This window comes from Colias croceus, chromosome 27 (genome assembly GCF_905220415.1).
Source record: "Colias croceus chromosome 27, ilColCroc2.1".
NCBI classification, from domain to species: Eukaryota; Metazoa; Arthropoda; class Insecta; order Lepidoptera; family Pieridae; genus Colias; species Colias croceus.
In genome coordinates this window covers 3,486,664-3,513,399 of record NC_059563.1, presented here as the reverse complement: position 1 = coordinate 3,513,399, position 26,736 = coordinate 3,486,664, and the positions used below count along the sequence as shown (strand labels likewise).

The 26,736-nt window shown below is 32.3% G+C and overlaps 1 protein-coding gene across 1 annotated transcript in view; it reads left to right on the top strand.

The window, feature by feature from the left end:
- Window positions 1–26,736, top strand: part of LOC123703827 (irregular chiasm C-roughest protein-like) — a 110,440-nt gene that overhangs the window by 64,495 nt on the left and 19,209 nt on the right. The window contains exons 8-11 of the mRNA XM_045651991.1: window positions 20,683–20,767; window positions 21,458–21,546; window positions 23,275–23,377; window positions 26,306–26,439. Coding sequence (XP_045507947.1) covers window positions 20,683–20,767; window positions 21,458–21,546; window positions 23,275–23,377; window positions 26,306–26,439 — 411 coding nt within the window. The remainder of the gene's footprint in view (window positions 1–20,682; window positions 20,768–21,457; window positions 21,547–23,274; window positions 23,378–26,305; window positions 26,440–26,736) is intronic.

Here is a 26,736-nt window from a genome sequence, read left to right as displayed (position 1 = left end):
ACCTGTAAGTTTCTTCTGTGACAAATATTTTAAGCGATTTGTGAAAGAACATATTTATAGTTTTAAAATAATGTTAAGTGCATTATAATTCTATAGAACTGCTTGTCCCTATGAAACTTTAACTGACTTTGAAATGAAGCGTCCTTTTTGTGCTCCGAGGTCTGTTTTAATGAAAATTGACATTAATTAAAAATAGGAAGAGGTGGTTCATTCTTGCTGTCATTGTCTCGGTAAGTTTTAGGTGTTATTATGACTGGTGGGTACAATTATTATTTTACTAGCTGTTCCGCACAGTTTCATCCCCGTGGCTCAACTCCTGTTGGCCGTAGCGTGATGATATAATATAGCCTATAAACTTTCTCGATAATTGGGCTATCTAACACCGAAGGAATTTTTCAAATCGGACCAGTAGTTCCCGAGATTATCGCGTTCAAACAAATAAAATAACAAACTGTTCAACTTTATAATATTAGTGGGGATTAAAATTTTCAATTAAAATGAAAAATAAATAGTGGTGAAATCGTCATGTTTGTAGAAAAACTAGCAGTGCGATTAATAATCCCTAAAATTCACAATTACAGTTGGTACTAGTGTAATTATACAGTAAATTTTAATTGTTAAAGTCAGTGTAAACAATACACCATGATTTGTGAAAATGATATAAAAATAGATTTAATCAACTTACTGGATACCCAGAACAAGGGGACACATAAACAATTAACATAGTCATTAAGGTGTAATTAACATTTATTCATTGCTATAAAACACGTATACACTAAAAAGTGGCAGAAATCAAATCAAATCATCTGTCAATAATAATAATAATAAATAATAATTTATTTATTTATTTTCCTCAAAAAACTTACAACTACCAGTTACAAAGTATTACATAGTATAAATTGGAGAGGACTGGTGTCTGCGATAGGCAAAAGCCTGTAATGCAGATCGCCAGGCACTCACCCAGTCGTACCGCTTAATATTTGCTAAGTAACATAATATTAACAACATAAAATAAACCGTTTAGAGGTAAAAAACATCTAGAACAAAAGAGAAACAAAAGGGGAAATAAAATATCTTAAATGTTACATAATATTTAACATTTTACAAAAGATAAAAAAAAGAAAAACTTATACAAGAATAGATTTAGTATTTAATATTGTAGAGTATATAAGTGTGTGTGTGTGAAAGTGTGTGTGTGTGTATGCATGTATGTGTGTGTGTGTGTGTGTTCTATGTATATATTATAATTTACTATAGTTTTACGTAGCGTATTAAATTCTCAGTAGATTCATAATCGAGACTTTTTAGCCATGTTGAAGTTTTTGATTTGCAAGCACCTGTAGTCAATGAATAAATAGACAATTTACCATTTAACTGATTATACAAATAACTACCTTGAAAGCAAAAGAAACGACGAGTGAATGATGTATTGGGTGTATATTGATCACAAACTCTATCTAATCGACGCTTTGTTTTTAATTTTTGAGAGTCATATATGAGTAAACTGTGTTGTCTGAGAATGGTATGAAGAACAAAGAGTTGACGAACGGTTAAAACATCCCATTTTGCGTAGAGGGCGGTCGTTGGGTGATAAAAGGGTAAGAAGGAACCAACCTTTAGAACAGCTCTTTGGGCTCTTTCCAGTTTTAACAGAAAAGTTTTCGGCGCTCCTCCCCAAGAGGTTATGCAATAAGAGAGGAGGGATTGACACAAGGCATAATATACAGATTTTAAGACATCTTTATCCGCAACGTTTCTCAGGCATTTAAATACACAGATAAGTTTGCGTATTCTTCCAGATAACAAATCAATGTGTTCCTGAAAATTTAGCTTATCGTCCAACACAACACCCAGATATTTCATAGATTTTGTACATTGAAGTATTGGACACGAACAGGTAGACTTATCAAAGTTGAGACAACGATGAGATTTGATCAGAGAAGTCTGCGTTCTTATGTTTCTGTTTCGTAGATGAAAGGCCATGTACTTAGTCTTATCTGTGTTAAGTGTAAGAACATGGCTATATAACCACTTGCAAACGGTATCATAACCAGATTGGGCATAAAGAATTGCCTCTTCCCACGTATGACCATAGAAAAGTAGGACTGTGTCATCCGCAAAAGATACTATTTCACCATGAGTTAAGGCTAGCTGACATAAATCGTTAATATAAACTAAGAACAAGGTTGGCCCCAATATACTTCCCTGTGGCACACCAAAACAAACAGGAACCTCTTCACTGGTATATATTCATCTATCTTAACCAACTGTGTACGATTTGTTAAAAAGTCTTTAAATAAATCAAGCTGAGTGCCTCTAACACCAATATCTTCTAATTTTTTTAAAAGAATTGGGATAGAAACCGTGTCAAATGCTTTTGCTAAGTCTATAAATATTGCAACTACTTTATTTTTAGTATCTAGTTTATTTACAATAAAATTTGTCACTTTATGTACCGCATCCGATGTAGATTTATTTGATCTGAAGCCAAATTGTGAATCTGATAATATTTTATTACTTTCTAAAAATTTTATTAATCTTACATTAATTAGCCTTTCAAGAATTTTAGATAGTGAGGGCAAAATAGAGATTGGTCTATAATTGTTGACACAGTTTCTGTCACCACTTTTATAAATGGGTTGGATTCTAGATTTTTTGAAAGCCCTCGGAAAAACTCCAGAGGCCAGAGAAATGTTGCAGATATGTGTGATGGTTGGCGTCAAGATATCTTTATAAGTTTTTATTATGTGACTCGGAATAAGATCCAAACCTATGGCACTATCATTGTCAATCTACACAATTTAAATTAGATATTCAGTAAATCACTTACCATGGCCAAACGTAAAGCGCTTTACCCTCAGTGTAACCAATTTTCGATAACACGATAAACAGTAAATAAGCAGACATTAAAATTCCCTCGTCAACGGTGTAATGGCGTCTTAATATTCATAACATCCCTCTTGAGAAGGGCTGATGATAGCACAAATTGAAAATACTGTAGTCACTCGTGCTAGACGGGTTAAATTTTAATAAAGTGAAAGCTGTCTGTGTATAGTTGTGTAGGTGAATATAATCTAAATTACAGATAGTATCAATTACTAGTAACAATTACCAAATCGTACACGAAATTTAGAAAAAAAGCTAAACCATGAAAGAAACGAGAAAGAAGAACGAGCGAAATACATCGAACAGCTGTAGTATTAAATATGATCTGGTAACTGGGATTCGTCTTATGATAAGCAATAATTATATAACATTGTTAGTTATACTCAAAGAATTTCACAATGTGCCAAATAACCAAACAAATATTGACAGACAATCCCGTAAATAATATAATAATTCCACCTTCGTACTGATTAATCTTTAGATAGATTTCTTCGTAAAACCTTTCAAGATTAAGTGATCTATATAAAACTTATTTCACTTGTAATGGCTTCTCTACAATGTCATTTACACAAATGTACTACGTAAGCACTTAGTTTTATTTTTAGATCTCGTAATAAGAACACGTATTTTCTTTGTGTTCGTAATAGATAGCAACAGATGTCGACAAGTAATACAAACTGAAATTGGATTAGGAGTATTTATTATTATTTGTAGTAGTAGAATCGGTATTTTTAAAATTTACAAATTAGCCGCTCAATTTGACCCAGGATAAAAATAAAATATTAAAAATAGCCTAATCTTTGGTGAAAGGATTTATAAAATCGTTCCAGTATATTTGTGAAGCATATTCAATTCAAACAGACATTCATTTAAATAAAAAAATATTTTTAATAAATTATGACATAAATCAACTATGTGGGTTACAGCATTTGTCTTTTCAGCTATACCGCGTAAATTAAATTACGTTAGATTGACGCGGCTCTGAAAGTGTTTATTGAATACAAAATTGGGAAATTGTGCTCTAACTGGAAAATTTTAGGTTTAAGAATTTATACAGAAATTTGGTTTCATAGCTATTGTTCAGTAGCGCTTCGAATTAAATTCTTAAAAACTAAACGAGCATAAACTTTACAAATATGTAGTTTGTTTCAATTAATTTTGTGTCCTTTTTTTCATGGAAACTATGTAAGTATTGAATATAATAATAATAGTAAGAAATCACCATGTAACTGATTTTATATTGTAGTTGTTGTACATATTTTATATATAAGACTCATTTGGATTAAATTTATCAATGTTACTGTACGTCATGTTTGTTATTTGTTTAAAATATAAGGGTACTTCAATAAAATAAAAAAAGACGGGTTGCACTCCGGGAGTGCCGGCAGAAGTGAAAACTTTGAAAACTTGATTATTAAGGTTCAGCATATTTGATTTGATATTTTGGAATGGTATCCGTTTCGTTTCGATCAGGCCACGTGTCCTGACGCGAGTTTAAGATTTTATACCCAACGCCGATAAAGAAGTTTTCACTTCAAAAAACTTTTTAGCATTATAACTGGAGTTATATGTTAAGAAATTCGAAATAATATATAATAATTATATTTAGAATTGCCAATCTAAAATGACTATTTGTTCACTTACAAGATGAAAAGCTTTTTTAAAGTCGGCTAAGAGCCTTTTTCATTAGTCGATTGCGATGCAACTTTAACAAATTACACATACGAATTGCCGAATTCTCGCCAACGAAAACTACACTCTATTACAATGGCATACGTACTAAAATAGCGTATTCTACCCCAATTCGATCCTTAATGTAGTTAAATTGTTAGGACTCTAAATTTACGTTTCCGAACTGAAAAGGACCGGTAAAGTTTGTAAATGGGTTAACCCATTTAACTTACATATTTACGTTCCTTTAATTGATTTCTTTATCTATTGTTAGGTGAAATTATCGCCTGTTTAATAAAATCCATACTTAATATTATAAATGCGAAAGTAACTCTGTCTGTTTGTCTATTACTCAATCACGCCTAAACTACAGAACCAATTTTCATGAAATTTGGTATGGAGATATTTTGATACCCGAGAAAGGACATAGGCTACTTTTCATCCCATCCCGGAAATCCCACGGGAACGGGAACTATGCGGGTTTTTCTTTGACTGCGCGGGCGAAGCCGCGGGCGGAAACCTAATAAATAATAATAGTATCTATAGTTAGCGACTGACAAAAGGTAATAGATTCGGTAACACGTAAAAGCGTATCACGTACTTGACCTATCAAATGAAATTTTTTAATTATCTATCCAATAATGAACCTCTAAATAATTCAAGTTTCAAGTACCTATGTAACGTCTGTAACAAACACGAATTTTCAACCAAAAATTAGACGGAGAATCTCGATTTTTTTTTGTATTTGTGACGTCAGTACTTTCGACTGGGAGAACTTGGTTTTGTGTAAAAAATAATTTGAACAAAAAAATATGTTTATGGTATTTTAAAGAGTTTTAATATAATGATGTTAATTACCCATCGTGGTATTTTTCTACCACGACGTATGGAATCTTAAATCAAAGTATTTGAATAGTGGCGTACCAAATAATGTTTATGTATTTCATTTGGTGACAATTTAGTTACATAGTTGAGGTAGTCTGTTTAAATCTGCGCTCAACTGCTCCGGACTGGTGTGAAGTTGGTAAATGAATTAACTATCAACGGAGTGAAGTGAGTTTCACATGTCCTTAATTGAATGTATTTTGTTGCGACCTGTGAAGAGAGTGTGTATTTATTAAATCGAATGTATACGAATATTGACAACTACAATATGTCCTTTCTAGGGTATCAAAATATCTCCATACCAAATTTCATGAAAATTGGTTCAGTAGTTTAGGCGTGATTGAGTAACAGACAGACAGACAGAGTTACTTTCGCATGTAAGTAGTGTAGTGTTAAGTATGGATATAGAAATAGTAATTTTTGTGAGGTTAAAATACCATCAGTCTTTTGTAAGTTAGAACATTTATGTAATGTTGAGCTGGATGAGAATTGAAATAATAATTTAGAATAATAATTTATCCCTGTCTCATTGTTGCGAAAAATGCCTAAAACTATGTGCTCTAAAGGTATTAAATTTATCTTGTTTAAGTTGTATTGTAATAATGAAAGAGCCGAGAGGAATAAATGAAAAATCGCCCCATAATACATTATAAGGTGTGTGTTATGTGTTTGGAAAGCTCGCTTGTTAATGTTTACCTTTTTTTACTATTCTGGTGGAGCTACACATTGCTTCAAGTAATAATACACTTCCTTTGAAACAAAATCACCAAACTTTCTCATGAAACATAACTTACTTTCCCTTTTCTTCCAGTGACAAACAAAAGTAATAACCTTTTTCGATAATTCAAACTCGGATGTTCGGGCAATTAATTACAATGCAGTATTCAAATCGACAGTGATTAACTGGGGAATTTTCCCTCCGAGTTTCCGACCAAACTCAATCAGACCAATAAATCTTTTAAGAACTTAACTTACAACTTCCCGCGCAATCTATTAAGCGGCGTGTTTAACGACGATAGATTTTATAATCGAATGAAGAATCGAATGAATGAATGAAGAAAGTGCGTGTTAGGTCTTATAGTTGAAATTATTAAGTTATGTTTGGGAACTCCATCAGAAATAAAATCACGACAAATAGACATAGGAATAGATAGAAGAATAGTTTTAAACGCAAATTTAATTTCATCGATATATCTTTAAACGTATACCTTATATATACCTACCTTCTCTATTGGTATAATTATTATCATCGTCATCATCATCATCAGTTTATTTAATAATTGCAATTAGTGTAGTAGGTACAAACGCGCTTAACTAAAACTTTACGGATACAGCGTTATCAATACACACCAATCTATGAATATTATTATCATCATCATCAATTTATTTGTTAATCACAGGCCTTAAATTTATATTAAACTAGCGGTCCGCCCCGGCTTCGCCCGTGGTACATGTTTAAGTTTTCTCTACATAAGAACCATCCTCGTACTTCAAGGAATATAATAAAAAAAGAATTATCGAAATCGGTTCAGCCGTTCTCGAGTTATGGAATTACAACGAAAAGTGGCATTGATTTTTATATATTAGATTGATTGCCTACAAGATGACTCTCATCTCCACAAAATGTATTTGATTTTTCATTACAAAAAAAATACTCCGTCCGTTCATTATTCGTATCTAAAGCGTCGTTTTTCACAGAAATAGGTGTTCCGATCCCTAAAAATGGGATAATTTGCCACGGTGATTAAACAGGCGTTTAAGATTTTACGGGAGAAGTTTGTTTAGTCGGCTATCTTGTTTGCATAATATCTTTATGCTTAAGGTGTTGGGCAAATAGATTTTATCGTAATTGAAAAAGGCGAATTAAGCTCCCGTTAATGTTGTTTATGGATTTGTGGAGCGCTTGAAGGCTTAACCGTCAATTAGAGAAACATGTAAAGAGGATATCGAGAAACTTAAGGTATCTATAATTAGTTGTTATTTTATATTCTTAGATGTTAATATCGCAATAGCGATGTCCAGACGGCTAAAAATATTGTATGGTTATTATTCGAAGGATAGGGTTAATTTCTACCTTATTTAGAAGTAGATTTCTGAGTACTAATAAAACCAAAATAGGAAATAGTAGTAGTTTATTTAATTTGTTATTAATTTCGCTGTTACAGGGACATTTTGTGTAAAATTTTATGTAACTTCAATGATTACAGGTTTTAAAAGTATCAAAATGTAATTTATGACGTACCTAATCATTTATGTAAATCACCAGCTACTTCGCTGCTAAAACATTCTCTCAAGTAGGTATTTCCAAAGCCTTGCTTCCTGATCACTACAACTTTTCAATTTCGGGTATCAATTTCTTACAAATTTCTACTGCTTATACGTGCTCTTTGTTCCTTGAAAAGTTTTACGTCCATTGTTCGATTCCAGGAAATTTCGCGAACAATAGCCTCATATTTTTCCTTATAAAAAAAAATATAATAATGTCACATACATATTATATAGCTAATGATTATAAACAGCCACTACTCGCGTCGTAAAAAGTAAAGTATTTTCTAATACGTTGAACAATAACGATAAAAGTGAGTATTAAAATCTATCTAATAGAAACGTCGATTTTTATTGAAGCAATCTAGCAGATGGATAATAAAATGAAAAGTAACAATGGACGTATATTTCTGTTTGATAGAGGAGAAATGGATAAACGTAAATTGAGTAGAAACGACAATATGTTGCGTTTAATTCGTATCCCCAGGAATTCATTTGGCTTTGAATTTAGAAAATTTTAAATTGTCCATAATTTTTTTAAGTGGGAAGTATTTTTGCTTGGTTATGGTTTGCTTTGACGATAATATCTTTTGATAAAGATCAGCTTTTTCATCGTCTATAATTAGGTTAGTATTTCACTTCATTATTTTAATCATATCTTTACTAATATAAGGTTGTCTGGAAGATATCGCTCTAAGCGATAAGACCGCCAATTGTACTTAGTGTAAGTTATATTTAAGAGTTAATATATCTTGTTTTGTTATATTTAAGTGCAATAAAGTATTTATAAATTATAAATATAGTTTAAATAAATAATAAAGTGATTATAGAATTGAACGTTGTGACAATTGAATAAACGGAACAACGATGTAATCGATTGCCTTTGTAGCTTAAGTTTAAAATTGAACTCAATCACTTAATTAGAACACGAAATAAAAAAGACTCTAAAGCGAATTGGTATTAGATAGATCAATTAAAGGCGAACGAAATAAAACCGATTCAACTTGCACTCATAAATTAAGTAAAGCCAATACGAATAAAAGAAACGTAATAAAGAAACAGATGGTAAAAAAAAACCGAACCACAATTTTTTCCTCGCAAAATCCTCCCGATACCGTTCAGTATAAATTGAGCTTCGCGTACGGTACAATTTCAGGGGTTGTTCGCTAATTTTGTGCTGAATCGTGAAACGGCTAGGCCAAGTCTGGCTGGTCCCGTTTTTACTGGTAAAGTGAAAATAAGAGGGCTATGTAGTGCTCTAATTTCGTGACGACGCGCAATGAGGATCAGCAAATGCCGTATTTTGAGGAAATATTGCAAGTTAATGAAAAGTTATTGGACGAAAAAGGTAATCGTGAAATCGCTGGCAATTAGATTGTTGACACAGCGTAGTTTACGACTGGAGTTATCAGCGGAAATTGTGATGATATTCTAAATCGCAGGGTCCTAAACGTAGAAGAACTTAGTCATATTTTCAGGGACTTAATTAAGGTAGATGTTAAAGAGAGCCAGTTACTCATACATTTAACGAGCGCATATGGTAACGCAGTAACTTTTATAGACCACTTAGCCACAAACCTTTTTCATTAATCAGCAGCGATGGTAGAATTTACGCGGATTGCCCACGAAAGGGCAAATTAACTCGACCCTATTTCGCTGGATCTATAATGTCACTATTACGCCTGCAGCCACGGATGAGCAGAAGCGATAAACTGAGCGGAAATTATTGAAGAATGGTTTATTAAAACTCGTCACTTAAAACCAGCTTTACAACGTTGCGTTGGGCATTGTTTGTTTTATATTCTATGATTTTTTTTTTACAATTGATTTATGCGTGTGTTGTGTAATATTATTATGAAAATTAATTTTATTATATGTGTGTTCCGTTGTATATACAAGGATTGTATATAGAATACATATTCTACAACAGTGGCAACAATAACTCAAAAATCTAAGTCAATTCTTGATTATGTTATCAAGCTGAATATGATACAAACAGAAAGGTAAATGAATAGGTAAATCTTTTCAACTATTGTGACTTCGCTTGTCGCTACGTCTAGAAGTATGAACGCACCCTAAACCCACCTCTATCCAAGTTTTATGACACACTACAAAAGTAATGCAAATAGTTGGATGGTGGAGTCGGGATCCGTTTAGTACGGACATTTTGTTTTTATTGGTAACAGATAAAAATGTAGGTTGAAGTTATTTGGCTTAAAGAGTCATTACGCTTTTATGAGAGGTGCGATGAGTATTTAGATTGTTATAGGTAAAAGTTTTATTCATACTTAAAGTCCTCTCTATCCTAAAACAGTCGTTTGTCTAAGTTTTACGTATTTTTACACGCATGAAAATAAAAGTATAGTAAGGTACAAAAATAAATTAAATATTATGTAGTTAACAATAACAAACATAATATTATTATTATGATGCAAAAAGGATACCTACATCAGTATAAGTTACAGAGAAAGTTTCTCTAACACTTGTTTTCAGTGTTTTAATTCTGCTTGTGGCTTTTTTCTTATGGCACTCGAATAAGTTGTGGCCTATTTGCTAATCCAGATTATGTTCTATATCTTAAATCTGATAAGTCGTTTTTGTGTGTAATAATTACAAAGTTTCGATAGAACATATAATATTAGGAGAATAGAAGCCCGGGACAATAATAAATGTATGTAACATATAATAATATGTTATATGTTACACTAGCTTCCGCCCGCGACTCCGTCCGCGCGGAAAATTAAGATTTATTTTTTTTCTACGTATTTTTCCGGGATAAAATGTATCCTATTTTATGCCCAGGATAATAAGGTATAATTATACCAAGTTTCATCGAAATCGAACAGTTAGTTTTCACGTGATGCCTGAACATACAGACAGACAGACAGACAAAAAAAATTTAATCACATATTTGGGCTTGGTATCGATCCAGTAACACCTGCTATTTATTTTTTCAATATTTTCAATGTACAGAATTGACCCTTCTACAGATTTATTATATGTATAGATGGTATAAATGGTAATGGTAACTGTAATAAATGGTATAAAATATACGATTTATTTAAGCATTTAATATCTTCAAATTCAAATTCAAATTCAAATTCATTTATTCATTGCTTGAACACGTAGATTAGATGTTTCATCAATAGAACGATAGTACGTTGCCCTTGCGCGGGTAATCTTTCTTCAAATTAATTAGCATTATAATAATATTACTAAAGCCATAATTGTTAAAGGATTAGATGTTTTGAAGTAGATTATCCCAAGCAAAGTTTAAGACTATTTCAAATTTGATAGAGTTAGAACTTAGCATTTAATGAAACATTGACTTCATTATAAACACAGTAGACAGAACTATAAAGCTGATAAACGTAAACCTCTTTGTTCATTGTGCTATTTATAGTTTATTAGCTTACCGCCCGCGGCTTCGCCCGCTTTGTCTAAAACCTAATAAATTATATACTAAAACCTTCCTCTTGAATCACTCTATCTATTAAAAAAAAATCGCATCAAAATCCGTTGCGTAGTTTTAAAGATTTAAGCATACAAAGGGACATAGGGAAATAGGGTCAGAGAAAGCGACTTTGTTTTATACTACGTATATGTAGTGATTTTCGACGAATACATATATTATAATAACATCTTATTAATAACTAGTATTTTGTAAGTTAAACAGTTTTAAGTACTTAATTTGATTTGAATAAATCCAAATATTATTTTCTTTTCAGTCATAAATGTAAGCTCTATAAGATAATTTCAAATTTGTAATCGTTAATTATCATTACAAGCCGGTAACTTGATTAATAATTCACATCATAAGTAATCCCTTAAAACCTAAAACAATAAACAATTTGATAGATCTTCAATAATTAACATTGTCACACAATCAAAATTTCGTACAAAGTAAAAAACAAGGCATTTGAAGCTTCACATTAATCCTGGCAATACGGCTTCGTCTAGACTCGCGATATCCATGATTAACGCTTTCGAACGTTTAAAAGGGGTCGCACCCTATACGATTACTTTGTTGCTGCTAAATATAATAAGATTTTGGTTGACTGTTTAGTTCAATGTAGTTAATACTAACTGGGTTGTTAATAGTGGGTTGTCGCACTCTCTAATTCAATTTAGTTATATGTAGTTTATCGTAATTATAATATACTAGCGGTCCGCCCCGGCTTCGCCCGTGGTACATATTTCGCAATAAAAGGTAGCTTCTTCTTTCTCAGATTGTCTGTGGCAAATTTCATCAAAATCGGTTGAGAAGTTTAAACGGGAAAATCGTAACAGACAGAGAGAGTTACTTTCGCATTTATAATATATGTAAGGATTATTTTCTCTACACAAATACTATGTTCATAGTCACCACGTTCTTCATTTAAAAAAAATTAAATAAATAAAAATAAAAAATTCTTTATTGACAAAAAGATTTTACATTTTGAAATATTGAAGTCTCTGACTCCCAAACTAGGTAAAAACCTGTATGTCAGGAGTCAGTGTTACTTTTAGGATTTCTCTATGCATATGAATTTCGCTACTGCGCCAATTTATACCGACTTTTCGTATTTTAATGTTAGAGGTGTTGTAAGAATTGTCTTAATTATAAAAATAACTTTATTAAAAAGGTTTAGCTATAACATGTGTTTTTTTGCATTAATTAACTTGTTCAAGAAATATTGATGAATTGATTTCAGTTAGGTACCTGTAAGTTTCTTCTGTGACAAATATTTTAAGCGATTTGTGAAAGAACATATTTATAGTTTTAAAATAATGTTAAGTGCATTATAATTCTATAGAACTGCTTGTCCCTATGAAACTTTAACTGACTTTGAAATGAAGCGTCCTTTTTGTGCTCCGAGGTCTGTTTTAATGAAAATTGACATTAATTAAAAATAGGAAGAGGTGGTTCATTCTTGCTGTCATTGTCTCGGTAAGTTTTAGGTGTTATTATGACTGGTGGGTACAATTATTATTTTACTAGCTGTTCCGCACAGTTTCATCCCCGTGGCTCAACTCCTGTTGGCCGTAGCGTGATGATATAATATAGCCTATAAACTTTCTCGATAATTGGGCTATCTAACACCGAAGGAATTTTTCAAATCGGACCAGTAGTTCCCGAGATTATCGCGTTCAAACAAATAAAATAACAAACTGTTCAACTTTATAATATTAGTGGGGATTAAAATTTTCAATTAAAATGAAAAATAAATAGTGGTGAAATCGTCATGTTTGTAGAAAAACTAGCAGTGCGATTAATAATCCCTAAAATTCACAATTACAGTTGGTACTAGTGTAATTATACAGTAAATTTTAATTGTTAAAGTCAGTGTAAACAATACACCATGATTTGTGAAAATGATATAAAAATAGATTTAATCAACTTACTGGATACCCAGAACAAGGGGACACATAAACAATTAACATAGTCATTAAGGTGTAATTAACATTTATTCATTGCTATAAAACACGTATACACTAAAAAGTGGCAGAAATCAAATCAAATCATCTGTCAATAATAATAATAATAAATAATAATTTATTTATTTATTTTCCTCAAAAAACTTACAACTACCAGTTACAAAGTATTACATAGTATAAATTGGAGAGGACTGGTGTCTGCGATAGGCAAAAGCCTGTAATGCAGATCGCCAGGCACTCACCCAGTCGTACCGCTTAATATTTGCTAAGTAACATAATATTAACAACATAAAATAAACCGTTTAGAGGTAAAAAACATCTAGAACAAAAGAGAAACAAAAGGGGAAATAAAATATCTTAAATGTTACATAATATTTAACATTTTACAAAAGATAAAAAAAAGAAAAACTTATACAAGAATAGATTTAGTATTTAATATTGTAGAGTATATAAGTGTGTGTGTGTGAAAGTGTGTGTGTGTGTATGCATGTATGTGTGTGTGTGTGTGTGTTCTATGTATATATTATAATTTACTATAGTTTTACGTAGCGTATTAAATTCTCAGTAGATTCATAATCGAGACTTTTTAGCCATGTTGAAGTTTTTGATTTGCAAGCACCTGTAGTCAATGAATAAATAGACAATTTACCATTTAACTGATTATACAAATAACTACCTTGAAAGCAAAAGAAACGACGAGTGAATGATGTATTGGGTGTATATTGATCACAAACTCTATCTAATCGACGCTTTGTTTTTAATTTTTGAGAGTCATATATGAGTAAACTGTGTTGTCTGAGAATGGTATGAAGAACAAAGAGTTGACGAACGGTTAAAACATCCCATTTTGCGTAGAGGGCGGTCGTTGGGTGATAAAAGGGTAAGAAGGAACCAACCTTTAGAACAGCTCTTTGGGCTCTTTCCAGTTTTAACAGAAAAGTTTTCGGCGCTCCTCCCCAAGAGGTTATGCAATAAGAGAGGAGGGATTGACACAAGGCATAATATACAGATTTTAAGACATCTTTATCCGCAACGTTTCTCAGGCATTTAAATACACAGATAAGTTTGCGTATTCTTCCAGATAACAAATCAATGTGTTCCTGAAAATTTAGCTTATCGTCCAACACAACACCCAGATATTTCATAGATTTTGTACATTGAAGTATTGGACACGAACAGGTAGACTTATCAAAGTTGAGACAACGATGAGATTTGATCAGAGAAGTCTGCGTTCTTATGTTTCTGTTTCGTAGATGAAAGGCCATGTACTTAGTCTTATCTGTGTTAAGTGTAAGAACATGGCTATATAACCACTTGCAAACGGTATCATAACCAGATTGGGCATAAAGAATTGCCTCTTCCCACGTATGACCATAGAAAAGTAGGACTGTGTCATCCGCAAAAGATACTATTTCACCATGAGTTAAGGCTAGCTGACATAAATCGTTAATATAAACTAAGAACAAGGTTGGCCCCAATATACTTCCCTGTGGCACACCAAAACAAACAGGAACCTCTTCACTGGTATATATTCATCTATCTTAACCAACTGTGTACGATTTGTTAAAAAGTCTTTAAATAAATCAAGCTGAGTGCCTCTAACACCAATATCTTCTAATTTTTTTAAAAGAATTGGGATAGAAACCGTGTCAAATGCTTTTGCTAAGTCTATAAATATTGCAACTACTTTATTTTTAGTATCTAGTTTATTTACAATAAAATTTGTCACTTTATGTACCGCATCCGATGTAGATTTATTTGATCTGAAGCCAAATTGTGAATCTGATAATATTTTATTACTTTCTAAAAATTTTATTAATCTTACATTAATTAGCCTTTCAAGAATTTTAGATAGTGAGGGCAAAATAGAGATTGGTCTATAATTGTTGACACAGTTTCTGTCACCACTTTTATAAATGGGTTGGATTCTAGATTTTTTGAAAGCCCTCGGAAAAACTCCAGAGGCCAGAGAAATGTTGCAGATATGTGTGATGGTTGGCGTCAAGATATCTTTATAAGTTTTTATTATGTGACTCGGAATAAGATCCAAACCTATGGCACTATCATTGTCAATCTACACAATTTAAATTAGATATTCAGTAAATCACTTACCATGGCCAAACGTAAAGCGCTTTACCCTCAGTGTAACCAATTTTCGATAACACGATAAACAGTAAATAAGCAGACATTAAAATTCCCTCGTCAACGGTGTAATGGCGTCTTAATATTCATAACATCCCTCTTGAGAAGGGCTGATGATAGCACAAATTGAAAATACTGTAGTCACTCGTGCTAGACGGGTTAAATTTTAATAAAGTGAAAGCTGTCTGTGTATAGTTGTGTAGGTGAATATAATCTAAATTACAGATAGTATCAATTACTAGTAACAATTACCAAATCGTACACGAAATTTAGAAAAAAAGCTAAACCATGAAAGAAACGAGAAAGAAGAACGAGCGAAATACATCGAACAGCTGTAGTATTAAATATGATCTGGTAACTGGGATTCGTCTTATGATAAGCAATAATTATATAACATTGTTAGTTATACTCAAAGAATTTCACAATGTGCCAAATAACCAAACAAATATTGACAGACAATCCCGTAAATAATATAATAATTCCACCTTCGTACTGATTAATCTTTAGATAGATTTCTTCGTAAAACCTTTCAAGATTAAGTGATCTATATAAAACTTATTTCACTTGTAATGGCTTCTCTACAATGTCATTTACACAAATGTACTACGTAAGCACTTAGTTTTATTTTTAGATCTCGTAATAAGAACACGTATTTTCTTTGTGTTCGTAATAGATAGCAACAGATGTCGACAAGTAATACAAACTGAAATTGGATTAGGAGTATTTATTATTATTTGTAGTAGTAGAATCGGTATTTTTAAAATTTACAAATTAGCCGCTCAATTTGACCCAGGATAAAAATAAAATATTAAAAATAGCCTAATCTTTGGTGAAAGGATTTATAAAATCGTTCCAGTATATTTGTGAAGCATATTCAATTCAAACAGACATTCATTTAAATAAAAAAATATTTTTAATAAATTATGACATAAATCAACTATGTGGGTTACAGCATTTGTCTTTTCAGCTATACCGCGTAAATTAAATTACGTTAGATTGACGCGGCTCTGAAAGTGTTTATTGAATACAAAATTGGGAAATTGTGCTCTAACTGGAAAATTTTAGGTTTAAGAATTTATACAGAAATTTGGTTTCATAGCTATTGTTCAGTAGCGCTTCGAATTAAATTCTTAAAAACTAAACGAGCATAAACTTTACAAATATGTAGTTTGTTTCAATTAATTTTGTGTCCTTTTTTTCATGGAAACTATGTAAGTATTGAATATAATAATAATAGTAAGAAATCACCATGTAACTGATTTTATATTGTAGTTGTTGTACATATTTTATATATAAGACTCATTTGGATTAAATTTATCAATGTTACTGTACGTCATGTTTGTTATTTGTTTAAAATATAAGGGTACTTCAATAAAATAAAAAAAGACGGGTTGCACTCCGGGAGTGCCGGCAGAAGTGAAAACTTTGAAAACTTGATTATTAAGGTTCAGCATATTTGATTTGATATTTTGGAATGGTATCCGTTTCGTTTCGATCAGGCCACGTGTCCTGACGCGAGTTTAAGATTTTATACCCAACGCCGATAAAGAAGTTTTCACTTCAAAAAACTTTTTAGCATTATAACTGGAGTTATATGTTAAGAAATTCGAAATAATATATAATAATTATATTTAGAATTGCCAATCTAAAATGACTATTTGTTCACTTACAAGATGAAAAGCTTTTTTAAAGTCGGCTAAGAGCCTTTTTCATTAGTCGATTGCGATGCAACTTTAACAAATTACACATACGAATTGCCGAATTCTCGCCAACGAAAACTACACTCTATTACAATGGCATACGTACTAAAATAGCGTATTCTACCCCAATTCGATCCTTAATGTAGTTAAATTGTTAGGACTCTAAATTTACGTTTCCGAACTGAAAAGGACCGGTAAAGTTTGTAAATGGGTTAACCCATTTAACTTACATATTTACGTTCCTTTAATTGATTTCTTTATCTATTGTTAGGTGAAATTATCGCCTGTTTAATAAAATCCATACTTAATATTATAAATGCGAAAGTAACTCTGTCTGTTTGTCTATTACTCAATCACGCCTAAACTACAGAACCAATTTTCATGAAATTTGGTATGGAGATATTTTGATACCCGAGAAAGGACATAGGCTACTTTTCATCCCATCCCGGAAATCCCACGGGAACGGGAACTATGCGGGTTTTTCTTTGACTGCGCGGGCGAAGCCGCGGGCGGAAACCTAATAAATAATAATAGTATCTATAGTTAGCGACTGACAAAAGGTAATAGATTCGGTAACACGTAAAAGCGTATCACGTACTTGACCTATCAAATGAAATTTTTTAATTATCTATCCAATAATGAACCTCTAAATAATTCAAGTTTCAAGTACCTATGTAACGTCTGTAACAAACACGAATTTTCAACCAAAAATTAGACGGAGAATCTCGATTTTTTTTTGTATTTGTGACGTCAGTACTTTCGACTGGGAGAACTTGGTTTTGTGTAAAAAATAATTTGAACAAAAAAATATGTTTATGGTATTTTAAAGAGTTTTAATATAATGATGTTAATTACCCATCGTGGTATTTTTCTACCACGACGTATGGAATCTTAAATCAAAGTATTTGAATAGTGGCGTACCAAATAATGTTTATGTATTTCATTTGGTGACAATTTAGTTACATAGTTGAGGTAGTCTGTTTAAATCTGCGCTCAACTGCTCCGGACTGGTGTGAAGTTGGTAAATGAATTAACTATCAACGGAGTGAAGTGAGTTTCACATGTCCTTAATTGAATGTATTTTGTTGCGACCTGTGAAGAGAGTGTGTATTTATTAAATCGAATGTATACGAATATTGACAACCAGGGGCCTTAGACAAACGTACGTAACGCCATGGAATAGAAACTGCTAACGCTAATTATTGACATAAGCTCATGACATTTTGGTAATGGTTCGATCACACTACCAACGACGCAGACGACCACGACCAAAGTTCCAATCTTGCCGAAATTTGTTCAAAATCAATATTAAAATCTCCCGTCATTCTGGTACTCAGGAATAAAAAAATTCGAGGTCAATTAATAAAAAGAAATAGGGTTTTTTGCTATTTTCGCCGAGACGGTAAGTTTATCATACAATCACCTGAACCAAAATTGTATATAATCTAATTATCTATAAAAAAGGTTAAATACATTTTTTTCTAGGAGCCACCGTTTCTATGAAAAACCTGTTTGTTTATCCATTGATCTCAAATTTTTTTTTTCCAAACACCAATACGACAGGAAATTCTTAAATTTCATTTTTAATTGTGTTTTGCACAATTTTATTTAATTGCGACTGGATGAAAATTTTGTTCGTGGTCGTCGTTGTCGTTGGTAGGGTGACCGAATCCTTATGCAAAACATCATACGCTTATGTCAATTTCTATCGATAGCGTATTCTATTCCTTGGCGTTTTGCCGTTTGGCTAAGGCCCCTGTATGTAGTAATATTTTTGTGTAAGTATTTTGACGTTTAATAGCGCTTGTAAAAATCTAGTTGAATCTAGTTTACACATTAATTTGAAAGGAAGACTCTTGCGTCATTATATTGTGTGTAAATAAATAATAAATAAATATTATAGGACATTATTACACAAATCGACCTAGTCCCACAGTAAGCTCAATTAAGGCTTGTGTTGTGGGTACTAGGCGACGATAAATATAATATTTAATAAATACATATGTAGATAATAACACCCAGACCCAAGAACAAATAATTGAGTTCATCACACAAATATTTGCCCTGACCGGGGATCGAACCCGGGACCGTCGGCTCATTAGGCAATTACTTTACCACTGCGCCAACCGCGTCGTCAAAAGAGTGTGTGTGAGCTATAAGAATAGATGTTTTTACGAGTATTTGATAAGGATTGTTTATATAAGTACTAGCTTACCGCCCACGGCTTCGCCCGCTTTGTCTAAAACCTAATAAATTATGTACTAAAACCTTCCTCTTGAATCACTCTATCTATTAAAAAAACCTCATCAAAATCCGTTGCGTAGTTTTAAAGATTTAAGCATACAAAGGGACATAGGGGCATAGAAAGCGACTTTGTTTTATACTATGTAGTGTGATGATAGCTATGTTCGCCCGTAAATTATACGTTAACCCTCCGTGAACCACGTGGATAAAAGTTACGTCCTGCACTACGTGGGGTTTCCTGGACCCAATAATCTTTCCACGTTTTTTTAAGCTAGTATTTATTGTAAATTATTAATGTGTATATTATTATTATCCCTTGACTATAAGAGGTTATAAATAAAATAAATTTATCAAATATTATATACATTTATTATATCTTTAGGCTATGTTACAGAAATAGTACTTTTTACCAACTAAAATAAGACTATGTTCTATGGATTAGACTTTAAGAAAAAAATGAACTATAAGAACTTCTTAATTCTATGCTTTGGAGGCATAACAAAGTAGTAAACAAAAATAAAACAAAAATTACTAAAACTAATTCAAACTCAAACTCAAAATCAAACATTTATTTATTCAATTAGACTACTACTTTTAGTAGCACTTTCGAATCGTCATTTCATAAGTATTTTTAACATTTACCACCGATTCGGAAAGCAGTATCTATGGAGAAGAACCGGCAAGAAACTCCATAGTTGCTCTTTTAGTCTATTTATTGAAATAAACTAATTAGTCTTCTTGAGATCCAAGTTGGTTCAAATCACCACAATTCCATAAGTGCGGATAATATTGCATTTTCATTGATGTGATGAGCCATAATGAGCCCTAGAAACAATTTCAGATAATTTTAAATAATAAAAAAACAAATTAAATAAATATTTATATAAAAAAAGTCGTATTTTATCACACTATACTGCTCACCTTTTAGTAGACGTCCCGAACTACGTGGGGTTTCTGACACCCAGATGCACTTTGACGGCGTCCGTTCACCACGTCTGCGACGCTACTACTAAACCGCTGTCGCTAAGAGGTCTGGCAACTTCGGAACTCCAGCTAGACGAGGTTTCAAGACTTTCGCACAATGTTTGGAAAAGATACAAAGATTTTTGTATGGCTGGGGTGTATTAAACCCCACATGGTGCACGGAAGGTTAAGAATTATGTTTATCTGCTGGTAATTGAAAAAATAGGTATTGAGTCTAAATATTTTATAGTGAAAGGAAAAAAAACTAAAATGTTACTCACCTTTTTACTATAAAGCCATGTATCAAATATTTGAAGCTATTTTAGCAGTTAAAATTTCTTCAGATATTATATTTGAAGAAAGAACGAAAAAATCATGTAGATATTTATCTAAAAATACTGGCGGTTATGGATTAAAATTAATCTTAATGGAAAATTTTCGCCTTTCTTTTATATTATTTTGAAATCAAAGCTTTTACTTTGAAAATTAACCATTATTTTTGTTATAGGTACAATATGCACCACGTGTTCGTATATACGTGAAAGCCGGATCAACTAATGGCAGGATACATGAAGGAGATGCTGTTATATTAGGTTTGTTTATCAATCTAGTAATCCATAATATGTATAGAATATTTTCAAGTGCCTATGATATCCAAGCATTTAAAAAGAGGGCCTACCTCCATCTTAAAAAGTCGGCAACACATCAATAGACACGTCTGTGAAAGGCGACCCACATGCTCGTTTGCCTTTTCTTCTATTAACAAAAATCTACTATCTTCTCTCAGTAATCATTGTTATGTTTCCAAAGACTTATCTCAAAAGTTATCTCTATTTATAATCGCATTTGCTACACCTATGTATCGGCTATTTTATCAGTGATCAAATAGTTGTGAAAAATAGGTGACTTTTAAATTTATTTTCTGTCACATGCGGGTTATGATATATAAAAGAGCTAGATACGTTACCCGCTCTCTATTTTGGCAAGAAAAAACTAAGGTAAGTGCCCGAGTTTCACTTAGTCACGCACCATTCATCGTCGTGGCTGGACGTTCTTTTTGTATTTTAATCGGCAGTTGTTATTACGAAGTACATGAGTGAGACATGTATTATGTCTCGTGCGTGAGAGTGAAAGAGAGAACAACTGTATTGGTGATAATGCGTTAGTAAGTAGGTATGTATTAATTACGCTGTTTTTTAGTGCAATGATGTTGGCGTATGCCGCGTCTACTAGTATAATAGGTCATTGCATGCGGGTAGATTTTTAATCCTATTTTCTTGCAGGTTGTCAAGCGACAGCAAATCCGAATAACTTGACATACAAATGGTATGTAAACAGTGAGAGGGCTGGAAACACAAATAGCAATGAATTGGTGAGTTTATATAAATAGATAGTTTAATTTTCATCGTCTTGATTATGCATAAATTCATTAGTCTGCTTGAACTTCAGCGTAGGTTCTTGGATATAGAACGACTAGCTGCACCCTGCGGTTTCACCCGCGTGGCTCTGCTCCTGTCGTCTTCGCATGATGATATATAGCCTATAGCCTTCCTCGATAAATGGGCTATCTAACACCGAAATAATTTTTCAAATCGGAGCAGTAGTTCCAGAGATTAACGCGTTCAAACAAACAGTTTTATAATATCAGTGTAGATACAGCGTAGGTTTTTCTATAGTAGGTTTTTCTTTTATAACAATAGTATACATAACAACTAGATTTGTGCCCACATAATTTTAAATTTAACAAAGTATATAAAAAATCTAGAACCATTCGATCTATTTAAAAAAACTGCATCATAATCCGTTGCGCAGTTTTGAAGATTTAAATATAGATAGGACATACAGAGAACGGGTAGATATAAGTAGATTATGTTTTATGTATCTAGGGATAAATATGATAATAATTTATGTTGTGATTTAAAAGCAGATCCCATAATATTTTAGTATAAAAGTACCTGCGCAGTACTACTTATATTTGTTTTAGTTCCGAAATCTCTTTGAATATTCATGACCAAGGGACTTATCCCCCTATAATTATATGAAATTTAATTTGTAAACAAAATTAAACAGACAGTTTTACAATGAAGGTACGTGTGGACGCAAATTGGGTCGTGATGTCGTCGAATAAAACTTATTGTTATTTAATTATACACGACTAGCCGATCGACCCGGCTCTGCCCGTGATAAAAACAAACCCTGCACCCAGGATAAGAAAAATAAATATATATCATGTTTTTAATTTTAAAAATTTCATTAGAAATGTAGTTTTCTGCTGAAAAAGGTTTTGAAGTGGGTACTTTTTGTGTGAAAGAAGGACAAACATACATACAAAATTAAAAATGTTACCTATTTATAATGTTAGTTTAAAAGTATAGATTTTATGTTTTGAATTAAAAGTAATAACTATCTAATTGAATAGCATTAAAGTATTCTTGAGACTTCTAGAAGATTCTGTAGCTTCCAAAAAAAGCAGATAGTTAAAGACGTAGACTGTATAAATATAAATAAAGAATATTGCATTGAACTCTCAAATGACCAATTTTTATATCCAGAAATATTCTTTATATTTCTATGATTAGATTTAGATTGTTAGCTAATACTTACATTCACTAATTCTTACTCTGTGATATCCATAAAGCTCTCAGACATATTATAAAAATAGTCTCGAAAGATATTTTTATATTCCTGCCTCGGAAAGTATCTGCAATATGCATATTTCATCAACATGGGTGTTTCATATAAATTTGAATAAAGATATTGGTATCAAAGCATAGCCTACAGAGAAAAGCCTCTGATAAAAATTTATATAAAGGTCGTTTAACTGTGGAATTCTTTTGAGTTAAACGCTTTTATGTTTATGAGGACTAGCTTCCGCCCGCGACTTCGCACGCTTTGTCTGAAATTTAATAAATTATATACATACTTAAAACCCTTGAATCACTATCTATAAAAAACTCGCATGAAAATCCGTTGCGTAGTTTAAAATATTTAAGCATACATAGAAACAGAGAAAACGGCTTTGTTACTATGTCGTGGTACGAAATAATACCTCTATAATATATTGTTTATTTAAGTTTTATTAAATAGTGTTCTTTTGCAGGTAATATCGAATATATCGAGAAGTTATAATGGAGCAACTATAAAATGTGAGGTGTACAATGAAGTAGGAAAAAGTGCTGATACTAAAGCTTTGGAGGTGGCATGTAAGTTGTTTTATTGCAATATTTCTTATTAAATCAAGATTTCTGACCGGCTTGGTTGGTATTGGTAGTATCCCTGTCTTCCAAGCCATAGGTCGTGGGTCCGATTCCCACCCGGGGCAAATATTTGTGTGATGAACATAGACGTTTGCTCTGTGTCTGGGTGTTAATTATCTATATAAGTATTTATTTAAAATTAAATATGTTTATCAGCCATCTGGTTTCTATAACACAAGCGAAAGCTTAGTATGGGATCAGATCGTGCCGTGTGTGAAAATTGTCCTGAAATATATTTTATTTATTTATTTATTCTTTTTGTGTTATCATCTTGCAGTCACTATAAGATTATTGTAGAACTAATTTTGATCTAATTTAATAAATATGTTATGTATTTTAAACGGTATTGAAGTTTGTTTTTCAACTAGCTCCAGCTTGTGACTTTCCTCGTGTGATATTAGGATAGAAAATATTAATTGTATTATCTGTGCAATAGAATAGAAAAGAATAGAATAGAAAACACTTTATTGCACACAAAAACAAAATTTACAGAAACGATATTACTTATATAATAAATGTACAATTTGGCGGCCTTATCGCTTAAAAGCGATTTCTTCCAGGCAACCTTGATATTTATAGGCAATAGATTATTTCATTCATCAGAAGTTAGAGAAGGTATTGCCGGAAAATATTATTTTTTCTTGTTACATAAACAGTCGAAATGTGAAATTTAAAAGAGCGAAGTCGAAGTATGAATTATGCATTGATCTTATTTTAAAATAATTATATTATATTACAAATTCAAACTTTGACAATGTTTGTTCATTCAAATCTAAGTAAAAATGTTGATTAATATAAAAAATACTCTTGGATTTAAGTAATGGGAAGGAAATTTGAAAATTTCGCGAAAAAGGTCAAGAAGAAAATAAGTTGTAAATTGCGAAGTCTTTGTAAAACAGTAAAATCTTAAGTACTTAATTATAAGCAATTGTACTAAATGCTGAAATTCCGTTTAAATGCTGAGAATTCGTATTATGAAGACTTGTTTTCTATAATGGAGACGATGAATTTATAAGTATTTTTCGCCTTACTTTCAAATATAATGTTGTACCCATATTGTAAGTAATTAACTGACTTTTTGATGTTTTTCAAGGGACGTTTAATCAAAAAGGAATGAGGCTCATATTTTCGACTTTCTTTTTCTGGTTTTGATCCTCGATAACTCCATGAGTTTTTAACCGAATGACGTGCGCGATTCTTTTAATGCGTGATTTATAACTTCTGTGGAAAAAAATTAGGTATACATATTTAATTCAATCACGATCGTCTAGAAGTTAGTATTTATTTTCAAAATTTAATTATTTTAACACGCTTTTTAACCCTACAGCAGTCGCATCTAAAAGCGACGTGTGGTCGCGTGGTCTACAAGGGTATACCATTTTTAAAACAAGAAAAAGTACACAAATAAATTGAAAAAGTCTGTCTGTCTATTTATAAATCTTCATAGCTATATATTTTATTTTTAAAATAATCAACAAAACATACAACCATAAATATTATCTTTTATGATTAGAAAAAAACAACTTAAAAAAAATACTTCTTTTTCGGTCGTAATATACTATAATTATACTATGCTTAGTACTTACCTATAATATCATTATATTTATAATGCCATTGCATTTGCATGGCAGTTGCATGGAATTTGCATGGCAGTTGCATGGCAGTTGCATAGCATTTGCATGGCATTTGCATGGCATTTGCATGGAATTTGCATGGCATTTGCATGGAATTTGCATGGCAGTTGCATGGTATTTGCATGGAATTTGCATGGCAGTTGCATGAAATTTGCATGGCATTTGCATGGCATTTACATGGCAGTTGCATGGAATTTGCATGGCAGTTGCATGGTATTTGCATGGCATTTGCATGGAATTTGCATGGAATTTGCATGGCAGTTGCATGGCATTTGCATGGCATTTGCATAGCATTTGCATGGCAGTTGCATGGAATTTGCATTGGCAGTTGCATGGCATTTGCATGGCATTTGCATGGCATTTGCATGGAATTTGCATGGCAGTTGCATGGCATTTGCATGGAATTTGCATGGCAGTTGCATGGCATTTGCATGGCAGTTGCATGGAATTTGCATGGCAGTTGCATGGCATTTGCATGGAATTTGCATGGCAGTTGCATGGCATTTGCATGGAATTTGCATGGCAGTTGCATGGAATTTGCATGGCAGTTGCATGGAATTTGCATGGCATTTGCATGGAATTTGCGTGGCATTTGCATGGCATTTGCATGGCATTTGCATGGAATTTGCAAGGCAGTTGCATGGCATTTGCATGGCATTTGCATGGAATTTGCACGGCAGTTGCATGTAATTTGCATGGCATTTGCATGGCAGTTGCATGGAATTTGCATGGCATTTGCATGGAATTTGCATGGCAGTTGCATGGCATTTGCATGGCAGTTGCATGGAATTTGCATGGCAGTTGCATGGCATTTGCATGGCATTTGCATGAAATTTGCATTGGCAGTTGCATGGAATTTGCATGGCAGTTGCATGGCATTTGCATGGCATTTGCATGGAATTTGCATGGCATTTGCATGGCATTTGCATGGAATTTGCATGGCATTTGCATGGCATATGCTTGGCAGTTTGCATGGCATTTGCTTGGAATTTGCATGGCATTTGAATGGAATTTGCATGGCATTTGCATGGCAGTTGCCTATAGTTAATAGTTATATATAACTGATTCTTTTAGACTCGTTTTTGAATCACCCCCTTGAAACGGACAGATTGAGTTGAAACTTTTTTTAAATATACATATTTATTATTTGTTTCTGTATGCAATTTGGCTGTCAATATCGTGAACTTTTAACTATTTGTTTTATTTTTATGCAATTACTTGATATAGATAATGGTTACAGACGGTCCAACATTCAAACACAAACCACAAAACGTGGAAGGCGAATCCGGGTCGTCAGCCACTCTTAGCTGTATGGCGGATGGCCATCCACAACCTAAAACCCTTTGGTTGAGATATGAACGGGATAGAGTTATTGTAAGTTGATTTTAATTATATTATTTTATATGTTTTACTATTGTTATGTTTTTTGGCGCTCGTAATTACAGATAATAATGTGTAGGTACGTACTTATTTTTAACACGATTTTATTAGCTTCATCTGTGTATTTGTAAGTTTGTATCATGCGACTTAAGACTATCCAGGATTGGTGACGAATTACAATACAATATTTTCATGACTTTATCTTATGGAAGCGTGTTTTTATAATATTAAAATCGATTTACTTCATTGTATTGTTTGTTGTGTGCTGATATTATATTTCATTTTAGTTTC